A 27376-nucleotide genomic window follows, 5' to 3' on the forward strand; every position below is an offset into this window, starting at 1 on the left:
ATTATTATTATTATTATTATTAATTGTTCTCTAATTTTATTTAATATTTAATCTCATTAAAATATCACAGATAAATGAGATTCATGCATCTATCATTTCTAGATTGCAACTCTTCACATTCGTTGGTCGGCCACACGCATCATCCATTACTTTTTGGCACACTTTTTTTAAAATTATTATTTTATTTCTTCCGACACATTGATAAATTGACTCAATTGATAACTTTTTTGGAAAATGACACTGTACTCTTTGACATATTTTGAAAAGACTTCTAAATCCTTACAATTTTTTTCATAGCTAATAAAATTTTATATTTATTTTTTTAAATATCTCCTTTATTCTTAAATTTATAAATTTACTATTTTACCCTCACATGTATATGCATTTATTTATATGTATGCCCTGGTCATAAAAATTAGTCGTAACTGTCGGATGATGAATTAACTGCTATTACTTTTATAAAAAAATTTACAGATTTATTGTTGTTTATTAAGTATGATTACTATTTAGCATTATTTGATATTGTACATAAGATGATATTAATCGTTAGACGTAAATCCAACAACATTGTGGGATATTTCTAGATTTAAAATTTGAAAAACATATTCTACGTTAGGAATGAGTTTTGAATTTGACCTTTTTATTGTTGTGGAATAAGTACATATAATAACTCAATTCCTGTGCACACCTATTTGAATCAGATAATAATATGCTTTGCCCATTTATTAAAAAAAATAAATAAATAAAAGTAAAATTATAATTTTATAAAATAAAATTACTTTTTTTAAAAATTGAATTACAACAAACTTACAAAGTAATAAAAACAGTCCAAGAGTTGATATGCTGACGTGCAACTTTCCCGACTCAAAGGTTTGGTTTTTTTCTTCAAACACAATTGTACGGTTACTTCTCTTTACATTAAAATAACATATAAATAAAAATAAAAACCAAAATTTTATGAATTAGTTAGTACTCCTAAACTACCATATTTCAAAACAACGGCTAAAATACAATGTGCTAAAACCCCTGAATTGAGACCTGATTAAAGTTTTTGGTCAACTGATTACAGAAAGAGATCAATATGAAGCTTCATCCCAATTGCAAAAATATAATAATCTTTTTCTCTGTCTCTATATATACATTAAGTGGCTCTAAACTCTTAACATGTCTTTTTCTACATTTCCCAAAGTCTTACAAACCAAAATAATTAGCCACAAATTAAAAGTTAATTAGATTTCTTACTTTGAAGAAAATGTGCGGTGGTTCTGCAATTGCTCATTTGATCCCTCCCAAAGACCGCTCTGAATCCATGTCATTACCTCCAAAAGGTTTTTTTTTAAAAAAATTTATTATTTTCTTATATATATATATATATATGTGAAATAATGTTATTGGCATGAAACACATTTATTTACATATTTTTGTAATTTAGATGGAAAGCGAAAGAGAGAAAGGAAGAATGAGTACAGAGGAATAAGACGGAGACCGTGGGGAAAATGGGCGGCCGAGATCCGTGATCCGACTAAAGGTGTCCGTGTTTGGCTTGGTACTTTTTCAACTCCCGAAGATGCCGCCCGTGCTTATGACCGTGAAGCTCTTCGTATTCGTGGCTCGAAAGCTAAACTTAACTTCCCAAACCAAGAGCTCCCATCGAGTTCTCGTATTTTTTATAATAGTGATGCTTCGATAGTGCCCGAGAGAAAAAATACGAAGATTAAAGGAGTTTCAACATGAGTACGAGCACAAACTATTATAATAATGCTATATATAATGATATAGTGAATGAAGATAATAGTTTGCATGTTAATCAAGCCGTTGAACATGGAGGTAAGGGAGTCAAGTATGAATCCAAATGTCGAAAATTGCCAATATATTTTTGAGAATACGAGTACGAGTTATCGATAATGTTGGGATGCAAATGGAGACCAAGGAGTTCGACACGAATGCGATTGCCGAAGATATGTTTTGGAATTTTAATTATATTTTTTAAGCATGTAATTTGGTTTTTAGTGATTTTTATTTGTATTTTTATGTTGTAGAAAAATATTGGTTTGTTAGGGAAATTTCTGTTTTGTGTTTGTGCTTTCTTGTAAGCCCTGTGAATCCTATTTTGGTTTTTTTATAATAAATAAGTAAAATAATTAATGAAATATTTATTTTGTGCAAGTGTTTGCTTATCTTTGTAGTTTTGTAGTATATCTTAGTTATATTATCCATGAATGTCTTATATAGTATCTGTAATTACAGAAATTTACATGTATGTTTGTATAAAAATTGAATAATTACTAATATATGTTTGTAAATGTCACCTTTGTTTAATAAAAATTTATATATTAAAAAAACTCTTTTTTCCTCCTATTTGGTTAAAGAGAAAAAGTGAAAAATAATTTTATTTAAATTTGTTTTACTTTCTTAAATTATTTTTATCAAATAAATAAATAAATACATAAATATAGCACTTTATAGTTTATACACACACACGCACAATAGCAGAAAATGATGAAAATTTAGGGTTTTTACTTTTACCCCCTTAGAAAATAGCAAAATTCATTTACACCTTATTTTTTCAATACTTAAACTAAAATATTCCCATCCATCTTGAAATACAAATCATTTTTATTCTAAAATAATTGTGATTTTACAATATTTATTTATTTTTTTAAAAAAATTTACTTTTAATTAATTTTTAAAATTATATAAAGAAAGAGAATATATTTATAATCCTAAGAAGAAAAAACATATGGTTCCAAAAAAATGGATAGTTAGTAATTTGATTTATTTTAATTCTAAAATTTTAAAATATAAAAAAATTAATATTATTTTTAATTATCTTGGCGCGCAAAGATAAAATAAAAAACAGAGGTTAAAAATGTATTTTGAAAAAGCGAGAGTGCTTAACAAATATTTTCCTTATCTTTCAGGGGGTGATATGTAAAAAGTTCTTTTAAAAAAAGTAAGGGACCTACCATTAAGAAATAGAAGATAAAAAGCAAACAAGATACGAAGCTTGGCATCTCCGCCATTGGCGAACCTTCAAGCTCTTCGAAGAGCTCCATCTCGAGCTCCAATGGCGAAGCATTGCATCCCCTTCGCATGAGCATCATCTCCAAGCTCTGCAGCTGCTTCGCTCACACCCATCGTCGCCTCGAGAGAAGCAAAGGATGGAAGGTGCTGACCAGTGGAAAGAGATCGAGCATCGGATGTTGCAAGTGAATGGGATCACGATGCACATCGCGGAGAAGGGGGAGGGGCAGGTGGTGCTTCTCATCCATGGCTTCCCTGAGCTCTGGTACACTTGGAGACACCAGATCGTAGCCCTTGCCGCTCGTGGGTATCGCGCCGTCGCCCCTGATCTCCGTGGTTTCGGCGATACTGATGTCCCTCCTTCGGTCTCGTCCTATACTATTCTTCACATCGTTGGAGACCTCGTCGCGCTCATCGACGCCCTTGGCCAGGATCAGGTATGAGGATTTTGAAGAGAAGGGGGGGTTTTTCTCGTTTCTATTGTGGATTTTCTTTGTGATTTGTTGTATGATTGGAAGGTGTTTGTGGTTGGGCATGATTGGGGGGCTTCGGTGGCTTGGAACCTGTGCTTGTTTCGGCCGGACAAGGTGAAGGCGCTTGTGAACACCAGCGTTCAGTTCTCGCCGAGGAATCCAGCAAGGAAGCCATTGGAGTCTATGAGGTTCGGTTTTGGAGACGACTACTATATTTGCAGGTTTCAGGTATGCCTGACTCTGGTCTTATCTCGTTTTACTGCCCAATTTCACTCTTGAATCATTCTGGTTGTTCACTCATTTTACAATTCTATGTTTCAACTATAATTGTATGACATTCGTAAGAAATCACTAGGTTCTTTGTTCAAATTACAATTTTTTACCAAGTCCCATTAGTTTCTATGTTCTAACTATTCATTGAGCTTCGCTACCATCTTAGTTCAAAAACTACAATTTTATGCCATTCATCAAGCATCGCTAGTTTCTGTTTTCTGACTAAATTTGTATGCCATTCATGAAGGATTATTAGTTTTTAGTTCTAACTACAATTGAATATCATTCATTAAGCATCAGTACGTTCTTGTTCTATTAGCAATTGTGTGTCATTCTTTTAGTCAATTAGTCTTCTCCACTTTCTTTGTTCTAACTATCTTTATTTTAATTTACAAAACATCACTAGTTGTAGTTCAACAGGAAATTGTATGTTATTCATTAAGCATCACTAGTTTCTTTGTTCTAACAACAATTTTATTTCATTAATAAAGCATCACTAATTGTTTAGGTGATAACCATTCATGAAGCATTACTTGTTTCTATGGTCTGCTTCTATAACACAATTTTAGGATCCCTGCTCTTTGAGTGATCTATAATTTAAGAGTTCTAGTGATGGATTTTGTGGGTTTCAGAGGTGATTCATTAATTTTGCTTATATTACTTGACCATTGAGCAGGTAACCCTATTTAGCTGGAGCATATTTTGCATATCATATATCTTGTATTGTTCTTGCTTGAGACGTTGGCAGAAGTTATCTCTGCTGGTAAATCTAGAGTTGTGCCTTCCCACTGCTTGTCTTTTGGCCATATGCTATCTTCATTACTTCAACTATCTAATTTTCAGTTGATTTTTTTTATCAAATTGATGATAACTTACTTCTATTTAAGAATCTTGGAACTATTTTATACCACTTCAAACTTAATTTGTTGGTCTTGATTTTATTTTTTATATGTCCGAATCAGACAAGCGATTTTAAGTTCCACTGGGCCTTCAAGAACTTCATTACTTATTTTGAACCCATGAAGCTTACAGGGTTAAGAATCATTTGGTCTCCTGTGCAGGAGATTTCTTGCATAGAATTCAGTATTGTGCTTGCTTGATATTTTGTTTGAACTAATCTTACTTGCAAGTTCTGTATGATAGTCATCTTCTTGGCTTATAGTGAATGGAGTTCTCTTATTTGATTCAGTGAAAGTTGGCCCATTATTGTCTTGTTATGTCATGTTTTTTGCACTTTCTAGTAAAGCCATTGACATGACATGTGGTAGGAACATGGAGAAGCTGAAGCACAATTTGCTCGCCTTGGTACTGCATTGGTTCTAAAGAACTTCTTCGCGTATTTCAGTCCCAAACCCCTTGTTTTCCCAAAGGATCGATGTTTTGATGATTCAAACATCTCACTGCCTCCTTGGCTCTCGGAAGAAGACATGAACTATTTTTCCAGCAAATTTGACAAATCTGGCTTCACTGGAGGATTAAACTATTACCGAGCTATAGACTTGTAAGTTCCTGCAGTCTTTGATTTAAGCATAAATTCAAAGGTGCAAATAGAAATATAGAATGACCCTAATATGAGTATTAAAACCATAGTAGATTAGAGAAGCATTTAATCTGACCACCTGCTAGCTCTACAATATATAATCCATGTTTCTCTGTACGTATTACATGTGCAATAATTACTCCACAGAATTTCACGCTAAGATTTAGTTTGATCGTGGCGAGAACATCCTGGAGCATCGTTTTGCTTGGCATTTGGAAGAATCAGTATCATGTTCTAGTTCTGTCAAGTTATCAAATCCAAATAAACTAGAGGAAAATTTGTGTCTAATAATTATTGAAGCATGTGATGACTTGCTTTCTCCATCAAGATTCTGGCAAAATAATGTAGCTTTTTCTTCAAGCAATTTGACATTTACTGCACTACAAACCAATACTTCTGCTCGTTAAAGATCTATTACCAATATTTCTACATTTTGGCTGAAGAAGAAAAAAACTACATTCATCGTAGTGTTCCAACTTGATGTTCATCGGCAAATTTAGTCTGCATTATAATTTGATTTTGTGTGCAGGAACTGGGAACTTACAGCTGCATGGACTGGATCCAAAATCAAAGTTCCAGTGAAGTTTATCATCGGTGATCTGGACCTGACTTACAACTACCCTGGAGTTCAAGACTACATACACAAGGGTGGTTTCAAGAAGGATGTTCCATTTCTGGATGAAGTGGTTGTCATGAAAGACGTCGGACACTTTTTAATCGAGGAAAAACCTGACGAAATCACCGATCACATCTGCAACTTCATCTCAAAGTTCTAATCCATATGAAAGCTCAATGTGTGTTATGTATTCTGTAAAACCCTATTGTGTTTTCTTCTGTGAATACTGTGGTTTGTTCTTCACTTATAATTGACTGACAGTGATTGTGCAGTTTGGCCTTGTGTCAAGTGTGTATTATAACTGGTGGCATTATTCAACTATGTCCTTGTTATTCTTTATGCTTGCATATAACTCCCTGTAATCTTCATTATTGTGACAAAACTCTCATAATGAGTAGGGGTTTATCTTTTATAACAGAGGTGGGGTTTTTGTGAATTACACGTAGATACGGCGAAGGGTTTATGTAAATTCAATCTTTGGTAGGTGTTTTAATAAATAAAAAACGGTCATATAAAATTTTCTCCATTATGCGAGCCGGAAGGGAGTAATGAAGGGTATCACCAAATTTTGTTCTTTTTAAATGGGTTTATAACAAAAAAAAAAATCTCGTATATAATGTCTCAAGAAACTTAACAAATAAAAAAGAGCAAAATACCTCAATATGCCCTTTTGTTCTTTTCTAATATAAATTTGTCTCTATAATGTTCATCTATTTTAACATTTGAGAAATGTAAGTCTCTTTCTCTAATATAATTTGTTTTTAATGAGAAATTTAAAATTTTTAAATATAAAAACAGAGAAAATAGTGGATCTTTTAAAAGACAAAATTATATTAGAGACGTCAAAAGAGACAAATTAATTATATTAGAAGGACTAAATAGAGTATTCTACCAATAAAAAATTAAAAATCTCATACATAAAATCTCAACTATTGGCCAAGAAGTAAAAAAGTCTCCTTCATGGTTGTTTCCTGAATTCTAATTATTTAGAGGGGTTTATAAAGGAAAACAATCTTCTATAAACGTGTGAGGTTTCCAACATTTTAATTCTTTATAGGGACTAAAACTAAAATCCACTCCAACAATTGCAGAAATATTTCGAAATTTTAATTATTTATAAGGTCTAAAATGAAAACACTCACCTATATAAACCCTTCTCCACTGCGAAATCAGAGACAGTGGAGAGAAATGGAAGAAGGAGAGATCAAGCACCGGACGGTAATGGCGAACGGGATAAGGATGCACGTCGCCGAGAAGGGCGAAGGTCCGGTGGTTCTCCTCCTCCATGGCTTCCCAGAGCTCTGGTACTCATGGCGTCACCAGATCCACGGTCTCGCCGCCCTCGGATACCACGCCGTCGCCCCTGATTTCCGCGGCTATGGCGACACCGAAGCCCCTCCCAACCCCTCATCCTACTCCATCTTCCACATCGTCGCCGATCTCATCTCCCTCATCGATTCCCTTTCCCAAGACCAAGTGATCCATTCCTCGATTCCCATCTCTTCATCGATCTATGCTTACAAGTTTTTTGCATCGATTGCTAGGTTTTCGTTGTGGGGCATGATTGGGGAGCGATGGTGGCGTGGGATCTGTGCACGCTGAAGCCGGACAAGGTGAAGGCGCTGGTGAATCTCAGCGTCATGTACAGCCCTCGAAACCCTAATCAGAAACCCTTGGATTTCTACATGAATGTTTTCGGCGAGGATCATTACATTTGCCGTTTCCAGGTTCATCTTCATCCTTTGCTGAATTTGTTTTTCGTATTGATTTTTCCCCAAATGGATCGAGAATTAGCCCTAATTCATTCGAATTCAAAGATTAGGATCAAAATTCACAAAGCTTGTTTGTTGATTTTTAGCAGGAGTATATTGATTAATTTGATTTTTTTTTTCACAAGGGTGTATTAATAATTATTCATTTTTATAGGGAGATATGAGCAATTTTCTCTTTCATTTTAGATTTTTTTTTTTAAAATAAACTATAAGTCTCAGAATTCTTGTTTTTTTTTTCTGATGGTTTATTTTTCAGATCATTTTTAGTTTTTTTTCCTTTTCGTCCACTGAATATAAAGATTTAATTAATAACTATTATTTGGTCTATGTATATGCACACTTAAAATCAAATTTTTGCGTTGATAATACTGTTATAAAATTGTTTGTATAATATAAAATATTATAATATATTATAATAATACTGTTTGTTCATTATACATTGGAAGTTTGTCAAAATAAATAAATAAATAAATAAAGATTAGATGATTTTTAGGATTAGGAGTATATTAATTAATTTGATATTTATAAGGGTGTATTAATAATTATTCATTTGTATAGGGACATATGAACAATTTTCTCTCTTATTTTAGATTTCTTCCTTCTTTTTTTAATTTTTTTTCTTGTAATTTAGTGAAGAAACGTGAATGGATAAGTCAATAGAAGATACGTTATCTCTTGATCTAATCGTACATTGACCTTTTGTCCTAATCTTTTTTGGAATTTCTTTGTTGACACGTGTCCATTGATAGCTACAAGTTTGCTGATGCAGATGTTTTTATTGAATTTTAGAATGAGGACATGATAAAATGTTTTTGAATTGAGAAACCACCGTGGTTTAGTTGGTAAAATGCCCAAAAAATCTTCCTCTATTAGTAGTATTCATTATACATTAAAATCTAGTATTATTCATCAATGTGTTTATTGGTTCTGATGTGGATTCTTTGGGGATAAATTTTCCTATTAAGTTGCATGACATGAGAGATTTATCTCTAAAAAATCATTAAGTCATTATAATTTGGTACATTTTTGTATTTGCATGTTGTTAGTATTTGTTGTCTTTGTTAAAAAAAAATATATAACTTTTATATCAAATTGCTTGACTTGTGAAGGTTGAGGAATTAATTAAATCTCTCTTTTTTTTTATTGAAAAATACTTTTTTTTTTATAGACAACATCATTGAATTAATTTTCCTGATATTTTAAGAAGATTTTTAATGAGCCCTGCTCTGCATATTTTGTAATTTCTTCAACAAATAGTTGGATGGGAGCCCATGCGGCCAAGCTTAAATATAGATCAATAGGTGATTGTTGTTCAGTGAGAAAATAGCATAAGATTCAATTGGCAAATTTGAAATTTGAAAGGTTATAAGCTGTGAGTTTCAACCTATTAATTGGTTTCCTGTTCTTATGTCTTAGCTTTCAAATCAGATCAAAATTTTTACATGGTAATCTTATAGGAACATGGAGTTGCAGAAGCCGAATTTGCTCGTGTCGGTACTCGATTGCTGCTCAAGAAGTTGTTCTCATATCATCAACCTGCACCTCATGTTTTTCCCAAGGGAAAAGCATTGGGAGGTTCTCCTCACAAGGATTTTGAGCTCCCTCCATGGCTGTCTGAAGAAGACATCCAATATTATGCTACCAAATTTGAGAAATCAGGCTTCACAGGTGCACTCAACTATTATCGCTGCATGAACCTGTAAGTCTTTTTCATCTTCTATTTATTTCTATAAATCAAATCTTAACTCATGCTTTTGCCATTTCATTTACTCTATTATTCACAATCGCAATGATATCTATAGTTGATCATTAATTTAAATCTATATTTCTAACTGTTTAAGGACTGGTTCTTGATTAAAGTTTACTTGTGATTTTAGGATTCTCTAAGGGTATATATGGGAAAAAAAACTCCTGATCATCATAAATGACGATAAGCATGATCAAACAAATTAAATACTCCTTCCGTAAAATTCTATTACTTTCTAAAATTAATTTTATTTAGAATTTCACTAAGTAAAGTATATGATTTAATACTTAGTTGATTGTGATTTATTAAAAATTGTACAACTATATTAAATTAAAAGATAATTTTTTTTAAAATTGTTTAATGTTGCATAAAATTTCTAATATGATAAATAAAAAAAATAAAAAAATCTTTAAAATGTGACAAGTAAACAAGAACGGAGAAAGTACTATTTATCGTAGATCATAAAATTTTAATGCAAAACTCAGTGTAGCCATTATTTCATGTATGGTTCAGATAATAGCCCCAGACATTTGTTAATAATGACGAAAATCCTATTTATAGCTTTAGTTTACCGTAAGATAGACGAGTGTACGTCTTTCTGTCCAAAATTCTGGCTGGGAACACAATTAACTCATTTATAAAAAATTTATCATTGTGTCTTGAGAATTTATTTTTTTGTTGTGCTAAAATTCAATATAAAATTATATATAAAATTAACTTTAAAAAAATGATCATTTTTTCCTAATGCATTGAGAAGCCTCTGCATTTAGAAGAAAGTCTATTATTTCATTACTTATTTTAATTTGAACTAAACTTACTTCACTTTTGTTTTTTTCACTTAATGGTAGAGTAAATAAATTTATATAAATACTCATTTCCGCAATGGTGTTAATTTTCAATCACTTCCATGAAATACCATTGATATTGCTGCATATTCCGCACATTTCTTCACTTCAATTCTTTTAATTTGAATTAAACTTTTTATATTATTTTTTACTTAAATGTTAGAGTAAATAAACTCATATAAATACTCATTTTTGAAATGATGTTAATTTTCAATCACTTCTATCAATATCATTGATATTTTTGTATATTTTTCATATTGCCTGGTTCTAAAATCAGGTTATTCCTTGATTTTGATCTATCATAATCTTTATGATACGTGTTTAAAAAACAAAAAAAAATTAATTACAACATAAAAATAAAATGACACTTATCTGACTATGATAGGGCAAAACTAAAAAATACTATGGTTCTAGAACTAGACAATATGAACTCCTGCACATTTCTTCACTTCAAGTCACTTTTGAGAAAATAAGCACCTCATATCCTTGGCTGAAGAGAGAGTGTCTATGTGAAATAAACACCAATTGTGCCTCTAATATTATTTACCTATTCTATTTTGATGAAAATCAATTTAACTTTTTTGGTTGTCTATTGGATGGACAGAAACTGGGAGTTGATGGCACCATGGACAAGATTTCCAATAAAATTACCAGTGAAGTTCATAGTTGGTGATCTTGACCTGACTTACCAAATCCCAGGCGTCAAAAACTACATCCACAAAGGTCATTACAAAAGAGATGTACCATTCCTTCAAGATTTAGTCATCATGGAAGGAGTAGGCCATTTCATCAACCAGGTAAAGCCAAATGAAATTACAAACCACATATACGAGTTTATTAGTAAATTTTGATTTAACTCTTTTAAGTTTGTTACATGTAAAAACTTGCATGTACTATTATCACTGGGTGAATTAATGTATCATTACACAGAAGAAGATTAATAAAACAGTTAATGTAAAATGCAATATCACTTGGGCGATTTCATAGGGAAATAATGTATTATTATGTCTCTGATGGCAGCACCGAAATTTACATGTTGTATAAGTCTTATTGAGGTGATGGTTTTAACCCTCCCTGTTTTTGGTATATATATATACCAATGTGGACAACTCATCCCAAATATACAATTTTTTTATTATTCAAGCTTCAATTTTGGGGAAAAAAAAAATCGAACTCTCTACTTAGCATGTATAAAAGTCAAATTTCATAATTACTGCTAGCTATTGCTCCAAATGTTTTTTTTAATTATTATTATAAATTAAAAAGTGGCTTTTTTTGGTCATATATTAAATACATCACTTAGACCTAAAATTATTAATATAAACTATGAATGATTGTTATGAGCCTGACTGACGAGGTTTATGTTTGTGTATATATTCAGACTCATACTGAACTCGAAATATATTCATTTTAGTTTTAAAAATAATAAAAATAAACCAATAGTTAAAAAGAACAAATTTAGTCCTCGGATCAAAAGGATAAATTTTATTCTCAAAAATCATAACATATTTTCAGAGACTTACAAGAAGAGCAATAATACAATAAGCTACAGACCAGTTCCCATCATATTCAAGCATGTAAACATATATATAAATATGAGCTCTAATTTTTCACCGTTAAATTTTCTTCAATTTATCAGGCCAACGTATGTCTTGTATTTCAAGAACAGAAATTTGGGTTAAATTATAAAAAACGAACAATTGCAAAGGATGGAAACTTTGATATCACACATAATAAAACATTCTAATCATTACTCTCAAAACCATTAATAAAAAGATTGGGAATTAATTTTGAGGGTATAACTGCAATTAACAGAACAAAAATTTAACGCCAAACGGATGGATGAGCTCAAAAGATTTTATCCCGCAGTGAATAACAAAACAAAATTATAAAAACATCCTGCCAATTTAAGGCTAAAAACCAGAGTCCCGAAAGATAATGAAACACACAAGTACAACTAATGATGGCTAGAAAAATCCATACCCTGGAATAAAGTTTATCAAGTTTAAGAGAGATGGAATCAAACCCTAAATCCCCTGCTGTTTCTCCTGCCTCTAGCCTTTTCAAATTTCCTTCCCTTTGCACGAACATACGGCTTGGTATTGCTGTGCGGAACACCAGGTGCTGGGCCGAAGTGCTTCACTGCTTCCCTTGCGTTCTTCGGGCCTCTCAGGAGAACCTGAAATATATGCATATCCAAATAAATCAGCTTATGATGTTCTTATGGAACATAAAAACTAAACTGCAAAAGCATTGGCAGGAGTTGTTCAATGAATAATATAGCCCTCAACCAATCACAACTACCTGTTGGCACATACTTTTCATCACCATTTTAAGACATAAATATTTTCTTCCTTCATGGTTCTAACTTATAAGAAACAACGTCAACCGAAGAAACCAATTCTTGTATATGTTCAACTCATTTGATGACTTTGTGTCAATTCTTTATGCCCAACATATCACAAAGATCTTATGACAATGAATCAAATATGGATATGAGAAGTGTGCCTCAAACCAAGAAAATAAAAGCACAGACAATTATTAAATGCGAGACAAGGGACCACACTTAACAACCAAAATATTAACATAAGGTAAATAAAAAAAAAATGTTGACCGTAACAACAGCAATGTGAATTTTGGTTGTTTCACATGATTGCTCACAGAAAGACACTTAATGAGGACTAAAGAGAGAGAAAGAATCAGTCATTGAAAAATGTTGACCATCAAGACTAACGCTATGAACTAAGTTTCTTGTTTCACAAGATCTGTCACAAACAGGCAATGATGAACAACAAGAGATGATGCTCACTTATAGAAACATCTTACATTTCAAATAAGCTAACAAGTACAGGCTAAAAGAGGAACAAAGGCACAAGAGAATGGAATAACAAAAACATGATCAAGCTCAGATAACGTTTTAATAATTTGCTCCTTGGTATTCAATGGAAGACCTCACAATGAGCTGAGATAAAAATAACATCATCATAGCTTCAACAACTTCATACCACTCATATAAAAACATCTTATATTTCAAACAAGGCTAATAAGCTAACATATACGCTTAAACACAAAATGGGAGCAACATTATGGAATAGGATAACAAATTATGCTAATAAAACCAAAGCTCAGATAATGTTTCTTTAATAATTTGCTCCTTGGTATTCAATGGAAGACCTCACAGTGAGCTGAGTAAAAACAATATCATCATAGCTTCAACACCGTCCAAAGCATCAAAGAGAACCCAGATGGAATATCCTACCTATCTAACATGAGCAAATGATAAAAAGAACTACATTTTCCCCATATATTAGATCAAGATCTACTAAAAAAACCTAATCCTATATCTTTCAATCTTAGAATTAATTGTAAGTATCACTGAATCACTGAACACTATTAATTAAGGCTGTTACAACAAAATGGGAAAGTAAATGCACAAAATACAACCATAAATTGCATGCCAAATCAAGGTATTACCTTTGCATTCATTAAATTCACAGAAGAAATAAATCATTGCTAGAAAAACCAGACAACACTCACCGTGTTCTGACCAAGAGGTGCACGGAGAGCGAGCTGATCAAAGGTCAAACACTCCCCGCCGGAGTTCAGGATCCTGGCCCTGGCCGTCTCAGTGAACCTCAGCGCTGTGACCTTCATCGCTGGAACCTCATAAACCCTCTTGTCATCAGTCACCGTGCCAACAATCACCGCAATCTTATCATCCTAAATCACAAAATCAATCCAAAAAAAAAAATTCAAAAAACCTCATCAAAACATCATAGAATGAGAAAATCAGAGAGATCCTCACCTTTCCGTCCATAAACTTGATGAGCCGCCGGAGAGAGATCGGAGGGCGGTTGGTCTTGCTCATGAAAAGCCGCTTCAACACCACGGCATTGAAATTGCTTCCCGTTCTTCGCACAAGAAACCTATACAGCTGATGAAAACCCAAGAACAAGAAGAAGAAGTTCATCATATCAATCCAAAGCCACAGGAAACCTCAAATCAAAACGAAATCGGAGATCAATTCGAACCTTGACAAGGAGCTTGAGGTAAACATCATCAGACCTAGGGGCTGTGCGCTTGGTCCTCTTGCTGCGCCCGCCGGCGACGAGATCAATACCCTAAAAAGCAATGGAAACGAAGATAAAGCCATAGAAAGAGTATGAAACTTAGATTTGGGCTAGGGTTAGGGTTCCGATCATACCATTTCGGCTGGTGGCGGTGGTGCTCGGCGCTGGAAATCGGAGAGGGCGGCGGCTCCGGCTATCAAACTCTGTGAACGAGGGCCATTTGGGTCTATTTATAGCTAGGGTTTGGGGAGAAGCGGTCCAGTGAACCGGCGGTTCAGTGAGGATAACGAACCGAACGGTTCGAACCGGGTTCGAGTGAGCCGGCCGCATTTTCGTATATATCCCTAAAATTGTTTGTATTTCTTTTTTTTTCTATATATATTTATTACGTTCTTGTTAAAGAATCAATTTTGTAAAAATATTTGTAATAGTTTTTATAAATTATTTTTTTGGGTTGTTTGAGTAAAAATAAAGATAGAAGAATCGTGTTATATATCTCGTAATAATTAAATAATAAAATCATTTACTTAAATATAGTGAAACTTATTTATGTGAAAGTTATATATGTGACATGAAGATTGTACAAGGGTTTTTGCATAACCCTTTCTTCATAAACTGTTTATTGATAAATAAAAACAATGCTATGGAACCCATATTTTTGTTAAATAATTAAATAATTATTAAGCTATAATTTAAATATTGATACGTCTTTAGAAAATGCTTCAAGCCAACTTCCAGAAAAAAAACTCAAATGACTTTCAATAAAAATATAATAAAAATATATATGTACCCGAAACTGACACAAATAGATAAGTAGAGAATACTTTAGTGTGCGAGATAATTCTCTACAAAAATTATAATTATATATAAACTACTAAAATAAAAATAAAAAAAGAGAAGAGAAAATTTATGTAAATCAATATGATTTTAGAGAGACATACCCATTATTATACATTTCTCTAGGGAAATACTCCTTCCAATCCAAACTATCTGTTAATTTGCTTTAAAAATGCTATTAAAATTAAAAAAATATATATTATGATAGGGTAATGCTATTAAAATTATATTGAGATCATTTACCCCCATTAATACACAATCTACTTTTAAATAAACTTCATTAAATAAAATAAGTTAAATTAAAAAAATCATAATTAATAATTATAGAATTTTTATTCTTAACATTTAATTTGAAACAAGAACAAAATGCCTAAAAAGAATTAATAATTTAAACATAAGGGAGTATATATATATATATAAGCAACTTTCCCAGTTACAATAATATTGATTGAAAATTCTACAAGTTAATGTGCTCAAACCTTATGTGCATGTTAAAGAGCCAAAAAGAAACAATGTAAGAACAAAAGCCTAAATTAAAACATTTAAACCCTTTTTATTTTGAACCAAGAGCATGCATGATACATAGTGATACAGAAAGGTTTTATTGAGTCCCAATTTATTTCTTGTGAGGGTGAGATCATTTCAGATGCAATAACAATAGCTCCGGGTTTTCGACCAATCGTTTCCACTCATTACAAAATTTGGCAACAGTAGCTCCGTCTACAATCCGATGATCGGCACCGATCGTAACCTGTAGAAGAATACGTAAAAAATCAAATCAAATACCATGTAATGAAAATTAGCTCACAATTGCTCGGATTCTGTAAATTCATTCACAATTTTTTACAGCCGGTCATTATGAGTATTGTATGTTCAGTAACTCTAACTTTAAGGGTTTCTACTTCTTGTAATCTCGCAAATGTAAGGATTAAAGTCCGCTAGTTGGCATTAAAGATCGAATCACTGTTGGTTTTGTCCCTTGAACCACAAGAATTTGTTTGCATGAGTTCACATTGAACAAAATAGTCTAATGAACAAATTCATGTACTTCAATGTAAAAAAAAAAATGAACCTCCTTTTTTTTTTTTAACTGTTAAGGACTAAAATCAACAATAAAGTTCTAACTTTGGAAGGTCATCAGTGGTTCTAACCCCAAATGTAATGAATTTACCTGTCTCGGTCATTTTGCTAGAAAATTTACGCAAGAAAGATATTATGAATGTAAGGACTCGATACAATAAATTTTAAAAGAAAGTATGGAACTTACATTTGTTATGGACGCGGGATATACAGTTTCATCAACAGCAAAACGAGGAAGCTTTTGAATGCGGCCAATTGCAATAATGGCAACTTCAGGTAAGTTGAGAAGCGGAGAACCAAACTTGCCACCGATTGAGCCAATGTTGCTCAGGGTTATTGTTCCATCACTAATATCCTCTGAAGTCAGTTTGTTGTTGGATGCCATTTGATGCAATCTGGATAATTCTTTTGTTATCTGATTAGAAGGTTAAACAATTGGTAATATAGTATTTTGTTCAACAAGTAAAAACAAGCGAAATTGGTTACATTCATGAATTAAGTATCACTTGGGCCAATACAACCCAAAAGATTATGCTAATGGAATGAAAGACACAATCAGGTATTTTCCATAACATTTTTCCTTCTTAATGTGTATCAGAAAATATAGCAACAGAAAAAATAGAAAGAGTAAAAGAAAAACAACGGCATCGGATCAGAAAATGAACAGGTAGAAAGATGATATGCAAAATGGTTAGAAGGTATTGAAAGCTAACCTCCATGACTGAAAGTGATTGGGTCCTTTTTATGTTTGGTACAACTAAACCATAGTCAGTAGCCATGGCAACACCGATATTATGAGATCCTACACAAGGTAAAGGTAAATTAGTCTCAGAAAAGGCAATAGACTAAACATTATCATCTGGCAATAATCATCAAGATTAACTTGTTTGAAGTACAAATACACACAACTGATTATGGAAAATGCCAATACCAAAACAGAGTTAGATTTCAAACACTAAAATATGATCTGCACACAAATCAAATTTTAAGTCACCCGAAATAGATGAGTTATGCGACCACTTTTTGAGGGTCTGAATGATTATTGGCCAATCATGAGTACAGAAATGCATTCTTACCTTTGAGGACAACTTCATTTGATTCCTCGATGAAAGAGCTATTTAGTATTGGATATTTACTTAGTGCCATTGAAAGCGACTTTATTAAAAATGGAAGAAATGTATGTTTCACATTAGGATCACTATTGTCATTTTGGAAAGCCGCTTTCAGTTCAACAAGAGCATCACAATTTAGCTCTTCCAGATAATAGAAATGTGGGACTTTTGCTGCCAAGGTCATTGATTTAACCATTGCACGGTTGAATCCCCTGAAAGGAAGAAAGAAGTTCTTAGTTGAAAGATGATAAAGATTGTCTTGTTTATCAGAGTAATGAAGAAATTGAATCCTTAATTCCTATTTATCAATTACTTAAGAAGAATAGAAGGTTAACATATTTGAGGTAAAACAAAGGCTAAAGAAACCACACTGGGACATATATATAACAAGCTATATAACTACTTTGACTGGGAAGCAATCTTAAATCTTTGATAGTACTTTCCAGTGCCTGTATATTGCTGGAGCTAAAGGTTCCAAGTCTAAATTAGTGCCTGTGCAAAGGTAGCCCTAGAAGAGTCAATTAAAATCTCCAATCGAATTATCTGGCAAGAAGAACCATATTGTAAATTGGAAAATCTACAAAATATTCACAGCTGTTGAGAGCATCTAAAGGTCCTGGATTTCACCAACAATTAATTTATAGCAAAGGATCATGGCAAATCGTAAAAAGAACATATGTGAACCTATAAGCCATTGTCACCTGAGGGGCATTATCTTATCTTCATAATCCTTAATATGTAAAGCATCAACAGGCAATTTGTGTCCTGTCAACAGCACTTCCTCTTCGGCATTGCCATGTGAAAGAGTTGTTATTCCAATTCCTTGGTTGGTGGCGTACTTTAGAACATCTTCTTTCAAAACTCTTCCATCTTTGCCGGTACCAGAAATGACATTGATATCAACACCATGTTGCTTTGCCAGATTCCTTACTGCAGGTGTAGATAGAACTCTATCAACTGATGCTTCATGGAATAGTGAACCCTTTTCCTCAGGCACAGAGGTTTCAGAATTTAATGTTGTTCCACCATCAAGGCATTCTGAAGCAAGTGAGGCCTGATCTTCTTCAACAAGGATCTTTAATAAGGTTTCACCAACCTACAATTTCATTAGAACAAGAAGTGCTCAGAGATGAGACATTATGCATGCATTGTTAAAACAGTCACATGTCATTGAAAAAAAAAATACACACATCCAACTCAGACACATTAACACCCAGGTAAAGTTGAATTTCAAAAATAAACTTACAATTTTACAAAGAACAACTATGTCCTTAATAGATCTTACAATGCATCTTCCAAGGAAACCAAGTACATGTATGTGATTCTAAATAGATATTCACACTTAGTGAACTTCTAAAATCAGATGACTGGAAGGAAAACAAATATAATTAGCACAGCAGAGTAAAACATTTGAAACTGAAATAGATGCTCTATTCTTTGAAAAATAATGTTTTACAAGCAATCTGGCAAAGGATCTTGATGAGCATATTCCTAAAGCAAAGATCCTAAAATCATCAAGAGTGTCACTAATTGTATCCAAGTTCACATTTCTCTACAAGAAATACAATGATAAAGTCATTGAAAGGTCAAAAATATCGCTACATTTACTCTTGCAACTATTAAAAAAAAAAGGTTTACGATCTTAATCTATATCATTTCATTCAAAGTAGGAAAATCCACTGCCTTGATCTTCATATCTTGGTATCCAACAGAGGGAAGACAACGTCTCACATCTAAAACAATCATAAATTTTTTTTCTAAAGCAAGCTTGTTTAACACTCATTTTCCCTAATAGTCATATCAATTTCTATCTTTAAAAAAAAAATTTCAAAAGCTAATTGGAGGCGAAACATTGTTACAGAAAATACCACACTCATGTACTTCTTCAATCAGTTCTTCAAACTGAGTTCAAAATTTGTAGGCTATCTTCACAATCACAAATACCCTACAACCTCCCCAGGAAACTGATAAACAGATTCTGCTTAAAAAAACAGCTTACTGTATCATAAAATTGGTAACTGAAAATCAAATAGCATCAATGGTTTCATAGGAAGGCCATAATTTTTCACTGCTTCTTCCTGGCATCAATGCTATTAAAATTAAAGTCCTGCCAACAGCATATATCATCTAACAAAATTTCTGAACCAAAAAAAAAACATCTGAAGGGAACGAAAGAACACAACCAACAAAGCGGAATGCATAAGGACACAAAGAAAAACTATAGTTGAGCTAATCACAGTTCAAAAACAAGAAGCACATCAAATTAGATACCACTCTACCTTCACTATATCACCAGGAGTAAAGACAATCTGAATGATCTTTCCTTTAAACCGGCTTGTAATCTCAATAGTAGCTTTGTCACTCTGTACTTCACAAAGACGTTGAAATTCTTCAACCTCCTCCCCCTGCCAAGAAGAATAGTTTGTCAATACATATAATTCAACAATAACATCAGGTGTTATGATTAAATTTTTTGACCATACAAGCATGAGACAAAACAGAAACAGTTATCAGCAAGCAAATTAATAAAAGGTATCAACTAGTTATCAGGGCAAATAAACAATAATACTACCAAATATTAGTAGAATGTGCAGTTTCATGTTATTTTAAACTTCTTGTTTCATATTATTTAATACTAACGACCATTGTCAACCCTTCCCAAACCAAAGAACGGTTGGAATTTAACCAAATCATACTTCTCTATCTCATATCATACAAAAGACTTATTTTTTTTTCCAAACAATGGTCTTGAAATTCCCAAGCGCTAGCCTACTTTTAACATACTGGTCCACATCTCAGCAAAAAGGAATCCAGCTATAAACATCAATTGCTTTGAAGTAACTACTAATCATGAAGAGAGAACACACAATATGGGAAGCGCAAACACCTCAAGAAAGCCAAAAATCAACCTTCTAGTAAGTAAACTTCCTAAGAATTTTACCCCCAAAAAAAAAAAATCAAGCTTTTTTGTCCAAAAAATAACCTTGAAATTCCCAAGCACTGTCCAACATTAAACTAACTTGTTTACATGGCAGAAATAAACTTCCATTAATAACCTGCTATTCATCCCAAGTTAACTAATGGTCGCAAAGCAAGAAAAAAACAATACCAGATGTTTGTTTTGAAAACTCTTTCTAAAATCTATTTTTATATTTTTTATAAAATGTTTTATATTTTTATTTTCTGTATTACAAAACATGTTTGCCAGAATTGTTTTAGAAAACAAGTTTCAGAAATGCAACCAAAAAAATGCATTTGTTATAAAATAGTGAAACACAGCATACTTTATACGTTGCTATGATAATGAAAGAATCACTATGTTTTTATTGTCCAGTATTTAAATGATTTTTTAAGATAAGATCCAACTATTTCAGTCATTGCTTTTCAATCACAATCAACATATAATTTAAACATATGATCTTAGTTATAAATCTTATAATAAGCTTTTTAAAATAAAAAATCTATTGGTTTTGTTATCGGTTCAGCATTATCTAAAAATGGAAAAAAGGAGACATGCTTTCTAAGAAAAAAAAATTTCAAAAGTGAGTGGCAAACATATCTCTAAAAAATTTTCATTTTAACTAAAAGAAAAAAAAAAAGGAAAACATACATGACAAACAACCTTCAACTTCATGATTTTCATCTAATTTGATAAAAAAAAATGGAAAACAATCATCACTAACAACACACACACCAACAAGCATTACTAGCAAATTAGCACAAATTCCCAAAATAAACAAAGATGAAAGAAAAATCAATAGAAAGAAAACACAGAAGCCCTCACCTCCTGAACAAACCACTTGAGAAGCTCACACTCAGCGATGCCCTCCCCAGTCTGAGCCAGCGGCACCTCCACCATACGGCCAGTGGGGACATCCACCCATGCTTGGCTCGAGAAGCCCCCAACCTACAAACCAAAGCAGCACAAACAACCATCAATCAAAAGCACACAATCAAAGACACTAACTTTCTTCCCAAATTGAAAACAATAAATCTCACTGACACGCATACACAATCGAACAGGCGCCAGCCCTAGTCCGCCGGGATTTGGCGAGAGAGGGAGCGGTGACGAGTGGAGAAGCTTGGAGGGCGGCGAGGAAGAGGTCATAGGCGAGGTCTGGATCGCGATCGCGCTGCGCGCAAGTGCGCAAGCGCGGCAGAGGCGTCGCAATGCCATGCGAGGTCGGCGTCGTCGGCGGTGAGATGAAAACGTCGAACTGTGAACAAAGAGAAAGAGAAAGAGTGTTTTGAAAGGCTTTTTGTTTGTGTTTATCGTTTATTTATAAAACCCTTTTTTCACAATTTAATTTAATTAATTTAGTTTAATTTAATTTTAATTTTATTTTTTAATTTTATTTTTATTTTTTTGCTTGCCTACTCCCCAAAAATAAGATATACATTGAATAAGTTTTTTTTAAGTAAATTTTTAAATTTTTAAAAAACGATGAATGTTTGATGAAAATTGTTAATCTACCGGTAATGTTGGTAAGTACTATTGTTATATATTATAAATTAATATTGACTATTAGATGTAAATTTAACTGCTACTGCATAACATCCCTAAATTTTAAAATTTTAAAATAAGATAAATACAAACTAAACTATTAAAAACAAATATATGTATATGCATCATCTACGAAAAGTGGGATCTACAGACCGTTCAATCAATTTGTACATAATAACTAAACAAATTTGAATCGTCCAAGCCTATTTCTACTACATCAACAGCAAATATTTTGAAATGACATATAAAATAACCCCATTACCACTCAAGGGTATGCATACATGTTTAATTCCATATGGAGGCTTACAAATAACATAGATGAAATCATGAAGAAGACAAAGTGAACACATGATTTCTGAAACAAAACCAATACATTCCAAAATATATATTTCCATGGTATGATAATGCTTCCAATTTTACAAAATATTTACCCAAAACAAAAGTGAGCAGTACACTCAATCTATCCAAAAGATCATATGACTAGATTCAAACTTTTTATGGGTAATTTTTTTTTTAACATAATTGTATAATTTTGACCCACTTTTCATCTCTACAATCTTTTCTACATTTTTGGCAAACCCCTTGTTAGTTCTACTATCAACTTTTGCAAATTCAGCAGAATACAAGCTCAACTTTTTTACTATTATGGCATCTTTTCTTTCTTTTATTTGCATGAGAACAAATCTCATTTCTCGCTCCATAAAAAGAACCAAATAAATATATAAAGATAGGGGCATACTTCTTCTCATGCCTAACAATAGTTTTGTGCACTGACTCATTTACTATCTCTGGGGAAAGAAGCAATGCCGATGAAGAACCAATTTCAATATTTGGCACACTAGGGAAAAAGCTGATGACTTGCTTAAAGGAGAAATGTTGCTAGCACGTCGGACATGGTGGTTCCACTAAAACCATGAGAAACTCTCCCCACAAATGCAAACAAGCTATAATACAAAGAACAATACAATAGTAAACATAAATGATATTGCAGATTTAAAAATAAAAAATAAAAACCAAGAACAAACATAAGAAAGGAGTAAAGAATTGAGCAAACAAAAAATTATGAAAAAAGTGGCCACAAGTAATAATGGCATCAATATTATCAACCAAAATATTTAAGTTTGGTGACAAATGGTGCATTGAGGTAGATGAGTATGAATCAAAATAGAACCATTCACCATATTTACTATCTCCTCCTTTTGCTGAAGCTTGGTTGCTATTTTGGGTGATGCTCTATGAGATATTGGAATGAAATATATAATATAACAGAAATAGCTTTTATTTTTATATAATAGAACGTAATTTTCTTTCAATTTTTCTTTCGAGAAGCATGCTCTTTTTCTTTTCCCAAGAATGGAAAACTTGAGCGTTGAAGGCATTTGATTGATTTAATATGATTTGAATACTCAAGAGTAAATTTTAAAAATGGTAAAGGAAGCTTTGGTTTAATAATACTTTGCTCTGCATTTTGCAGTTTTCTTCATCCTACGCTCACCTTCTTCCTCACTTGCCATGGAGGGTGAGGGTCAAGTTCTTCCCTCTTTCTCTAAGCTTTAGTCTAGGAGAAAAAAAGGACCAATCAAGGGCTATGGAGAGAAGTAGTTGGACTTTGGTTGCTAGTGGTGACAACAAAATCCCTAAACCTCTTTGTTGGTACAAGGTGAACTTTTAGACTGTGTAAAAGCTTATGTAAAAGAAGTTATTTGAATTGATGATGAGACTTTGGATAGAACAAGAGAGAAGCTCTAGAATACCTTTTATGGTACATTCTTGGATAAGGCTCCCTCTCTTGAATTAACCAGATTTGTTTGTTGGAAAAGTGGAAAGTGTGGGGGAAATATTTGGATCGTAGATCTCCCTAATAAATACTTCTTCATTCATTATGATACCTTTGAAGTTAACAAAAATATCTTGTTTGAAGGTCCTTGGTCAGTGAATGGAATGGTCCTTTAATTGTCTCCTTGGCAAGATAATTTCCAATTATTGTATGCTAAGCTTAATTTGGCTACTGTTTGGCTTCGATTCCATTATCTTCTGAAAGAGCTAGTTTTGGAAAGGGGATATTCTTGAAACTATTGCTTGTTATATAGGAATGCTTTTAAAAATTGATGAGTTAAGATTAACTAGCCTCTGAGAAGAGGTTTGTAGGTTGGCAAGGAAGAGCAAAAAACTTTGTTGCAATTCTCTATAAAAGACTTCTCAGATTGTGTTACTTATATGGGATAATTAGGCATGGGGCAAGGAGACTCACCTGGTGTTGCTTCTCCATCTTGCCGCATTGGAAATAGTAGTTGGCAGGAGGAGAAGAGTGGTGCTGGAAAGGGTGTCTTCATAACTAACTAGGCTCCAATTGAAGGTTCTAAGACCTTGTCCTTAATGAAGCTAGAAGAGAAAATTTTTGACCCTTAAATGTTGCGGCCAAGGGAGGGGTAGTGTGACGGGTGGGGTCTCACTTGCCTTGCAAGAGCCACATTATTTGGGTCTATTTTCAGTCTTAAGCCTTCTCAGGATGGAACCCTACTATGCAGCATGTGTCCAGATCCCTTCTCCTAGGGTAGGACAAGCGTGTAAAGGTGACTATGTGATCTCGCCTTAGGATTTGAAAGGATGAAGAGCCTTACCATTCACCTAGAAATAGAGAAAGGTAAAAGCCCTATTATTAAGGTTCATGCTGACTCTAGGGGTTTATATATCTTATCGCTACTAGGAAAGGTAAAGAGCCATTAGGCCAAAGACTTGCTTGTTGGGGAAAAGACAGGTGGCCCTCTACTCCTCAGTTTTAACAAATATGAACCCAGTTCGCAGTATGGAGGAGAGTTTGACTACATTCTTCATTCGTAGATCAAGTCACTAAAGCAATTATGGCTTCGATAGGAAATAGGAATGCCAGAGACTCTGATATGGAGGAGCTTTCAAATGAAGATGCTTTGATGAGAACCCAGAGACCCTTCCATCCTAATGTTACTCGATTAATCACCAATTGACAACCGTAATGGTGTTTTATTTAATTTATCCCCCTCAAATCAGAAGGTGTCATATTATAATTTTTTTCTCTCTACTTAATTTCTCTTTATTATTTAAACTCTAAATTTAAATCGGAAAACCCCTCCCTAAACCCTATAAATGTAGGTGTTTGTGATTACATTTATTATTTAGAGCTCAGGATTTAGGTTTTAGGTTTTTAAAATTTTGAATATAGAATTTGGATTTAATATTTTAGAATTTTAGATATGGGTTTATAATGTTTTTATAATTTTTAGAATAGGGGTTTTGGATTTAATATTTTAGAATTTTAGATATGGATATATAATGTTTTATAATTTTTATAATTTAGGAGTTTATGTAGTTTGAATTTGAAATTTATGAAAAAAAATAATAAAATAATGTGGATGTCAAAGTGGTATCTAAAGTGTGACTTCTAACATGAAGATCTCTAATCGGAGAAAGATAAAATTTGATATGATGTCACTATTTTATAGAATTCTATGTATGTATTATAAAATTTTTAAAATTTAAAAAATATGTTGTTTTGAAGTAACAATGACAACAAAATAAATAAATAAATAAACACAAAATAACAAGGCAAACAATTTCATTATTTTTTCAAGATAAAAAATATATATATATATATATATTTCATATGTAAATTATTTTTCTTATTCATATAAAGTTTTAAAAAATAATAGTCTATATCGCTGACTCTTAAAAATAAATAAATAATCTGCTTTTAAAAAATATGGGCCAACAAGAAATATATTTTAAAATTATAATTTGAACGATATTTCAATTATTGATTAATTAGTATCCACCGTTTTCAAACTGTTATTTCAATATTATTATTAACATTATAAAAAAAATTATACCTTTCAATAGAAATTACTTCTTGGTTTTAGATATTTCTAATCAAACATTTGATATATATTTTTATTTTTATTGAAAAAATAAAATAAAAAACACAATGAAAAACAAATAATACGGGTTATAAATTTGCATATAAAATTTAAAAATTGCATATGTGTAAAAAATAACCATATTTTAAATTCTTCTCAAAAAACACTAGCTTCCTTTTATATTATTAAATATCAATTGCTTTCTTATTTGTTTTTTTTTATATATATAAAGATCACTTTATATATATATATATATATCATAAACAATAACCTATTTAGAGTTAGGTGATTATTTATATTATATTGCTTGTTGTATTAGGGACAAGATGCAATGAAGTGGTTTCCTTTACGTAATTTGAAGTTATTGATAAGATCTTTTGATTAACTTAAATTTTTAATGAACTTGGTTTTCAATTGAATGGGACACCTCCGTATAATTTGGATAAGATGTGAAGGACAAGGATGTCCAAATATTTTTATGAAAACATTACTTCATTGACTAAAAATACTTCATGAAAGACATAATAAATAAATAAATAAATAAATAAAATATGTAAATTTATATGACATCTCAATCTCCCAAACTTAGTTTAATCAGAAGTTGATTGATTTGAATTTAGTATGAATTGTTATTTGACTTCGTCGCTTAACATAATCACTTAAATTTTCTAAATAGATCATATCACGGAGCTCAGGCTCTTGTCATTATACCTACCGTGATTAGTAATGAGATATAAGACCAGACTTATGAGCTAAATCCCTGTGCTACACGTATAGATTCTAAGAAATTTTTTATAATTAAAAAAAATTAAAACATATAAGAATTTTTTTAGTCCAACACTTTTTTTCATTGTTTTAAAAAATAATACAATGTCTATGAGAATTGTTGATGAATTAAAAAAAATTTGAAAGAGAACATAAAAAAAATTAATACAGTGAAATAATAGAATGTAATAACTCACTTTTATTCTAGATATTTTATGTAATAAATAAATTAGTAAATTTTAAAATTATAACTTCATTTGCATGTCATAGAAGTATTTCAGTAAACAGACAAATTGCACATAAGTTATAAATTATATTTTAATAATTTTTTTAAAAAAGTGCCTAATAATAGTTGTTGTAAATAATATATATTTTTAATGTTAGGATAGGGTTAGTGATGTTTCATGATAGTTTAGGTATTGATTAGACAAAGGCAAATTAGCTTTAATAAAAGTGAAATAATTGATTATTATTATTATTATTATTATTATTATTATATTTCATAAATAATTGGTGCCCTTGTGCTTTGTCATAATAATATCTCTTCACTTTGGGTGACAATTAACACTTTATGCCATGCTTCAAGATTTAATCCTTATTGAATATATGCTTTAAGGTATTATTTCACATTTATTTATTTATTTATTAGTTTTTCATTAATGTCTCCAAAAAAATCTTAGTTTCAATTAATTAAAATAATAGTTCATATATATATATATTTTTAATTTGCATTTGGTTGGGAAAAAATTGGTAAGCATAACTTTTGGAAAGTGTGTTTTGGAAAAAAAGCAAGATGTGTTCATAATATACAAAGAGATGACAGAGAAT

General features: G+C 32.0%; 5 protein-coding genes across 5 annotated transcripts; 3 read left to right on the forward strand and 2 right to left on the reverse strand.

Moving 5' to 3' along the window:
- Positions 1–1189: 1189 nt before the first annotated feature.
- LOC120273543 (ethylene-responsive transcription factor ERF071-like) lies at positions 1190–2072 on the forward strand. The gene is made up of 2 exons (XM_039280172.1): positions 1190–1328; positions 1433–2072. Exons 1-2 carry the CDS (start codon positions 1253–1255, stop codon positions 1732–1734), a joined length of 378 nt encoding a protein of 125 aa, XP_039136106.1. The 5' UTR covers positions 1190–1252; the 3' UTR covers positions 1735–2072.
- A 911-nt stretch (positions 2073–2983) lies between these two features.
- Positions 2984–6337, forward strand: LOC120273542 (epoxide hydrolase A-like). Its single transcript, XM_039280171.1, has 4 exons — positions 2984–3461; positions 3543–3725; positions 5039–5271; positions 5840–6337. Exons 1-4 carry the CDS (start codon positions 3162–3164, stop codon positions 6084–6086), a joined length of 963 nt encoding a protein of 320 aa, XP_039136105.1. The 5' UTR covers positions 2984–3161; the 3' UTR covers positions 6087–6337.
- Positions 6338–7092: 755 nt separating this feature from the next.
- Positions 7093–11299, forward strand: LOC120273541 (epoxide hydrolase A-like). The gene is made up of 4 exons (XM_039280170.1): positions 7093–7402; positions 7471–7653; positions 9156–9397; positions 10895–11299. The coding sequence occupies exons 1-4, from the start codon at positions 7115–7117 to the stop codon at positions 11139–11141; spliced, it is 960 nt and encodes a 319-aa protein (XP_039136104.1). The 5' UTR covers positions 7093–7114; the 3' UTR covers positions 11142–11299.
- A 799-nt stretch (positions 11300–12098) lies between these two features.
- On the reverse strand, positions 12099–14583 carry LOC120273031 (60S ribosomal protein L18-3). Its single transcript, XM_039279668.1, has 5 exons — positions 14495–14583; positions 14322–14411; positions 14096–14224; positions 13828–14010; positions 12099–12469 (listed from the first exon to the last, which is right to left on the reverse strand). The coding sequence occupies exons 1-5, from the start codon at positions 14495–14497 to the stop codon at positions 12311–12313; spliced, it is 564 nt and encodes a 187-aa protein (XP_039135602.1). The 5' UTR covers positions 14498–14583; the 3' UTR covers positions 12099–12310.
- A 1143-nt stretch (positions 14584–15726) lies between these two features.
- LOC120272998 (lipoamide acyltransferase component of branched-chain alpha-keto acid dehydrogenase complex, mitochondrial) lies at positions 15727–21618 on the reverse strand. Its single transcript, XM_039279641.1, has 8 exons — positions 21393–21618; positions 21174–21296; positions 19669–19794; positions 18091–18485; positions 17354–17601; positions 16991–17079; positions 16465–16692; positions 15727–15948 (listed from the first exon to the last, which is right to left on the reverse strand). The coding sequence occupies exons 1-8, from the start codon at positions 21564–21566 to the stop codon at positions 15835–15837; spliced, it is 1497 nt and encodes a 498-aa protein (XP_039135575.1). The 5' UTR covers positions 21567–21618; the 3' UTR covers positions 15727–15834.
- Between the last annotated feature and the right edge of the window lie 5758 nt (positions 21619–27376).

Source organism: Dioscorea cayenensis, chromosome 12, assembly GCF_009730915.1.
Source record: "Dioscorea cayenensis subsp. rotundata cultivar TDr96_F1 chromosome 12, TDr96_F1_v2_PseudoChromosome.rev07_lg8_w22 25.fasta, whole genome shotgun sequence".
Classification (NCBI taxonomy): domain Eukaryota; kingdom Viridiplantae; phylum Streptophyta; class Magnoliopsida; order Dioscoreales; family Dioscoreaceae; genus Dioscorea; species Dioscorea cayenensis.

Excerpts from the sequence above, each read along its gene's own strand:
- LOC120273543 (XM_039280172.1), top strand. The coding sequence starts at position 1,253 with ATGTGCGGTGGTTCTGCAATTGCTCATTTGATCCCTCCCAAAGACCGC. Across the intron at positions 1,329-1,432 it reads CATGTCATTACCTCCAAAAG|ATGGAAAGCGAAAGAGAGAA; the intron begins GTTTTTTTTTAA and ends TTTGTAATTTAG.
- LOC120273542 (XM_039280171.1), top strand. The coding sequence starts at position 3,162 with ATGGAAGGTGCTGACCAGTGGAAAGAGATCGAGCATCGGATGTTGCAA. Across the intron at positions 3,462-3,542 it reads ACGCCCTTGGCCAGGATCAG|GTGTTTGTGGTTGGGCATGA; the intron begins GTATGAGGATTT and ends TATGATTGGAAG. Across the intron at positions 5,272-5,839 it reads TATTACCGAGCTATAGACTT|GAACTGGGAACTTACAGCTG; the intron begins GTAAGTTCCTGC and ends TTTTGTGTGCAG.
- LOC120273541 (XM_039280170.1), top strand. The coding sequence starts at position 7,115 with ATGGAAGAAGGAGAGATCAAGCACCGGACGGTAATGGCGAACGGGATA. Across the intron at positions 7,654-9,155 it reads ATTACATTTGCCGTTTCCAG|GAACATGGAGTTGCAGAAGC; the intron begins GTTCATCTTCAT and ends GTAATCTTATAG. Across the intron at positions 9,398-10,894 it reads TATTATCGCTGCATGAACCT|AAACTGGGAGTTGATGGCAC; the intron begins GTAAGTCTTTTT and ends TTGGATGGACAG.
- LOC120273031 (XM_039279668.1), bottom strand. Across the intron at positions 14,225-14,321 it reads ACCTCAAGCTCCTTGTCAAG|CTGTATAGGTTTCTTGTGCG; the intron begins GTTCGAATTGAT and ends GGTTTTCATCAG. Across the intron at positions 12,470-13,827 it reads CACCTCTTGGTCAGAACACG|GTTCTCCTGAGAGGCCCGAA; the intron begins GTGAGTGTTGTC and ends CATATATTTCAG.
- LOC120272998 (XM_039279641.1), bottom strand. The coding sequence starts at position 21,566 with ATGGCATTGCGACGCCTCTGCCGCGCTTGCGCACTTGCGCGCAGCGCG. Across the intron at positions 19,795-21,173 it reads TCAAGTGGTTTGTTCAGGAG|GGGGAGGAGGTTGAAGAATT; the intron begins GTGAGGGCTTCT and ends TCTTCTTGGCAG. Across the intron at positions 15,949-16,464 it reads ATCCCGCGTCCATAACAAAT|GTTACGATCGGTGCCGATCA; the intron begins GTAAGTTCCATA and ends ATTCTTCTACAG.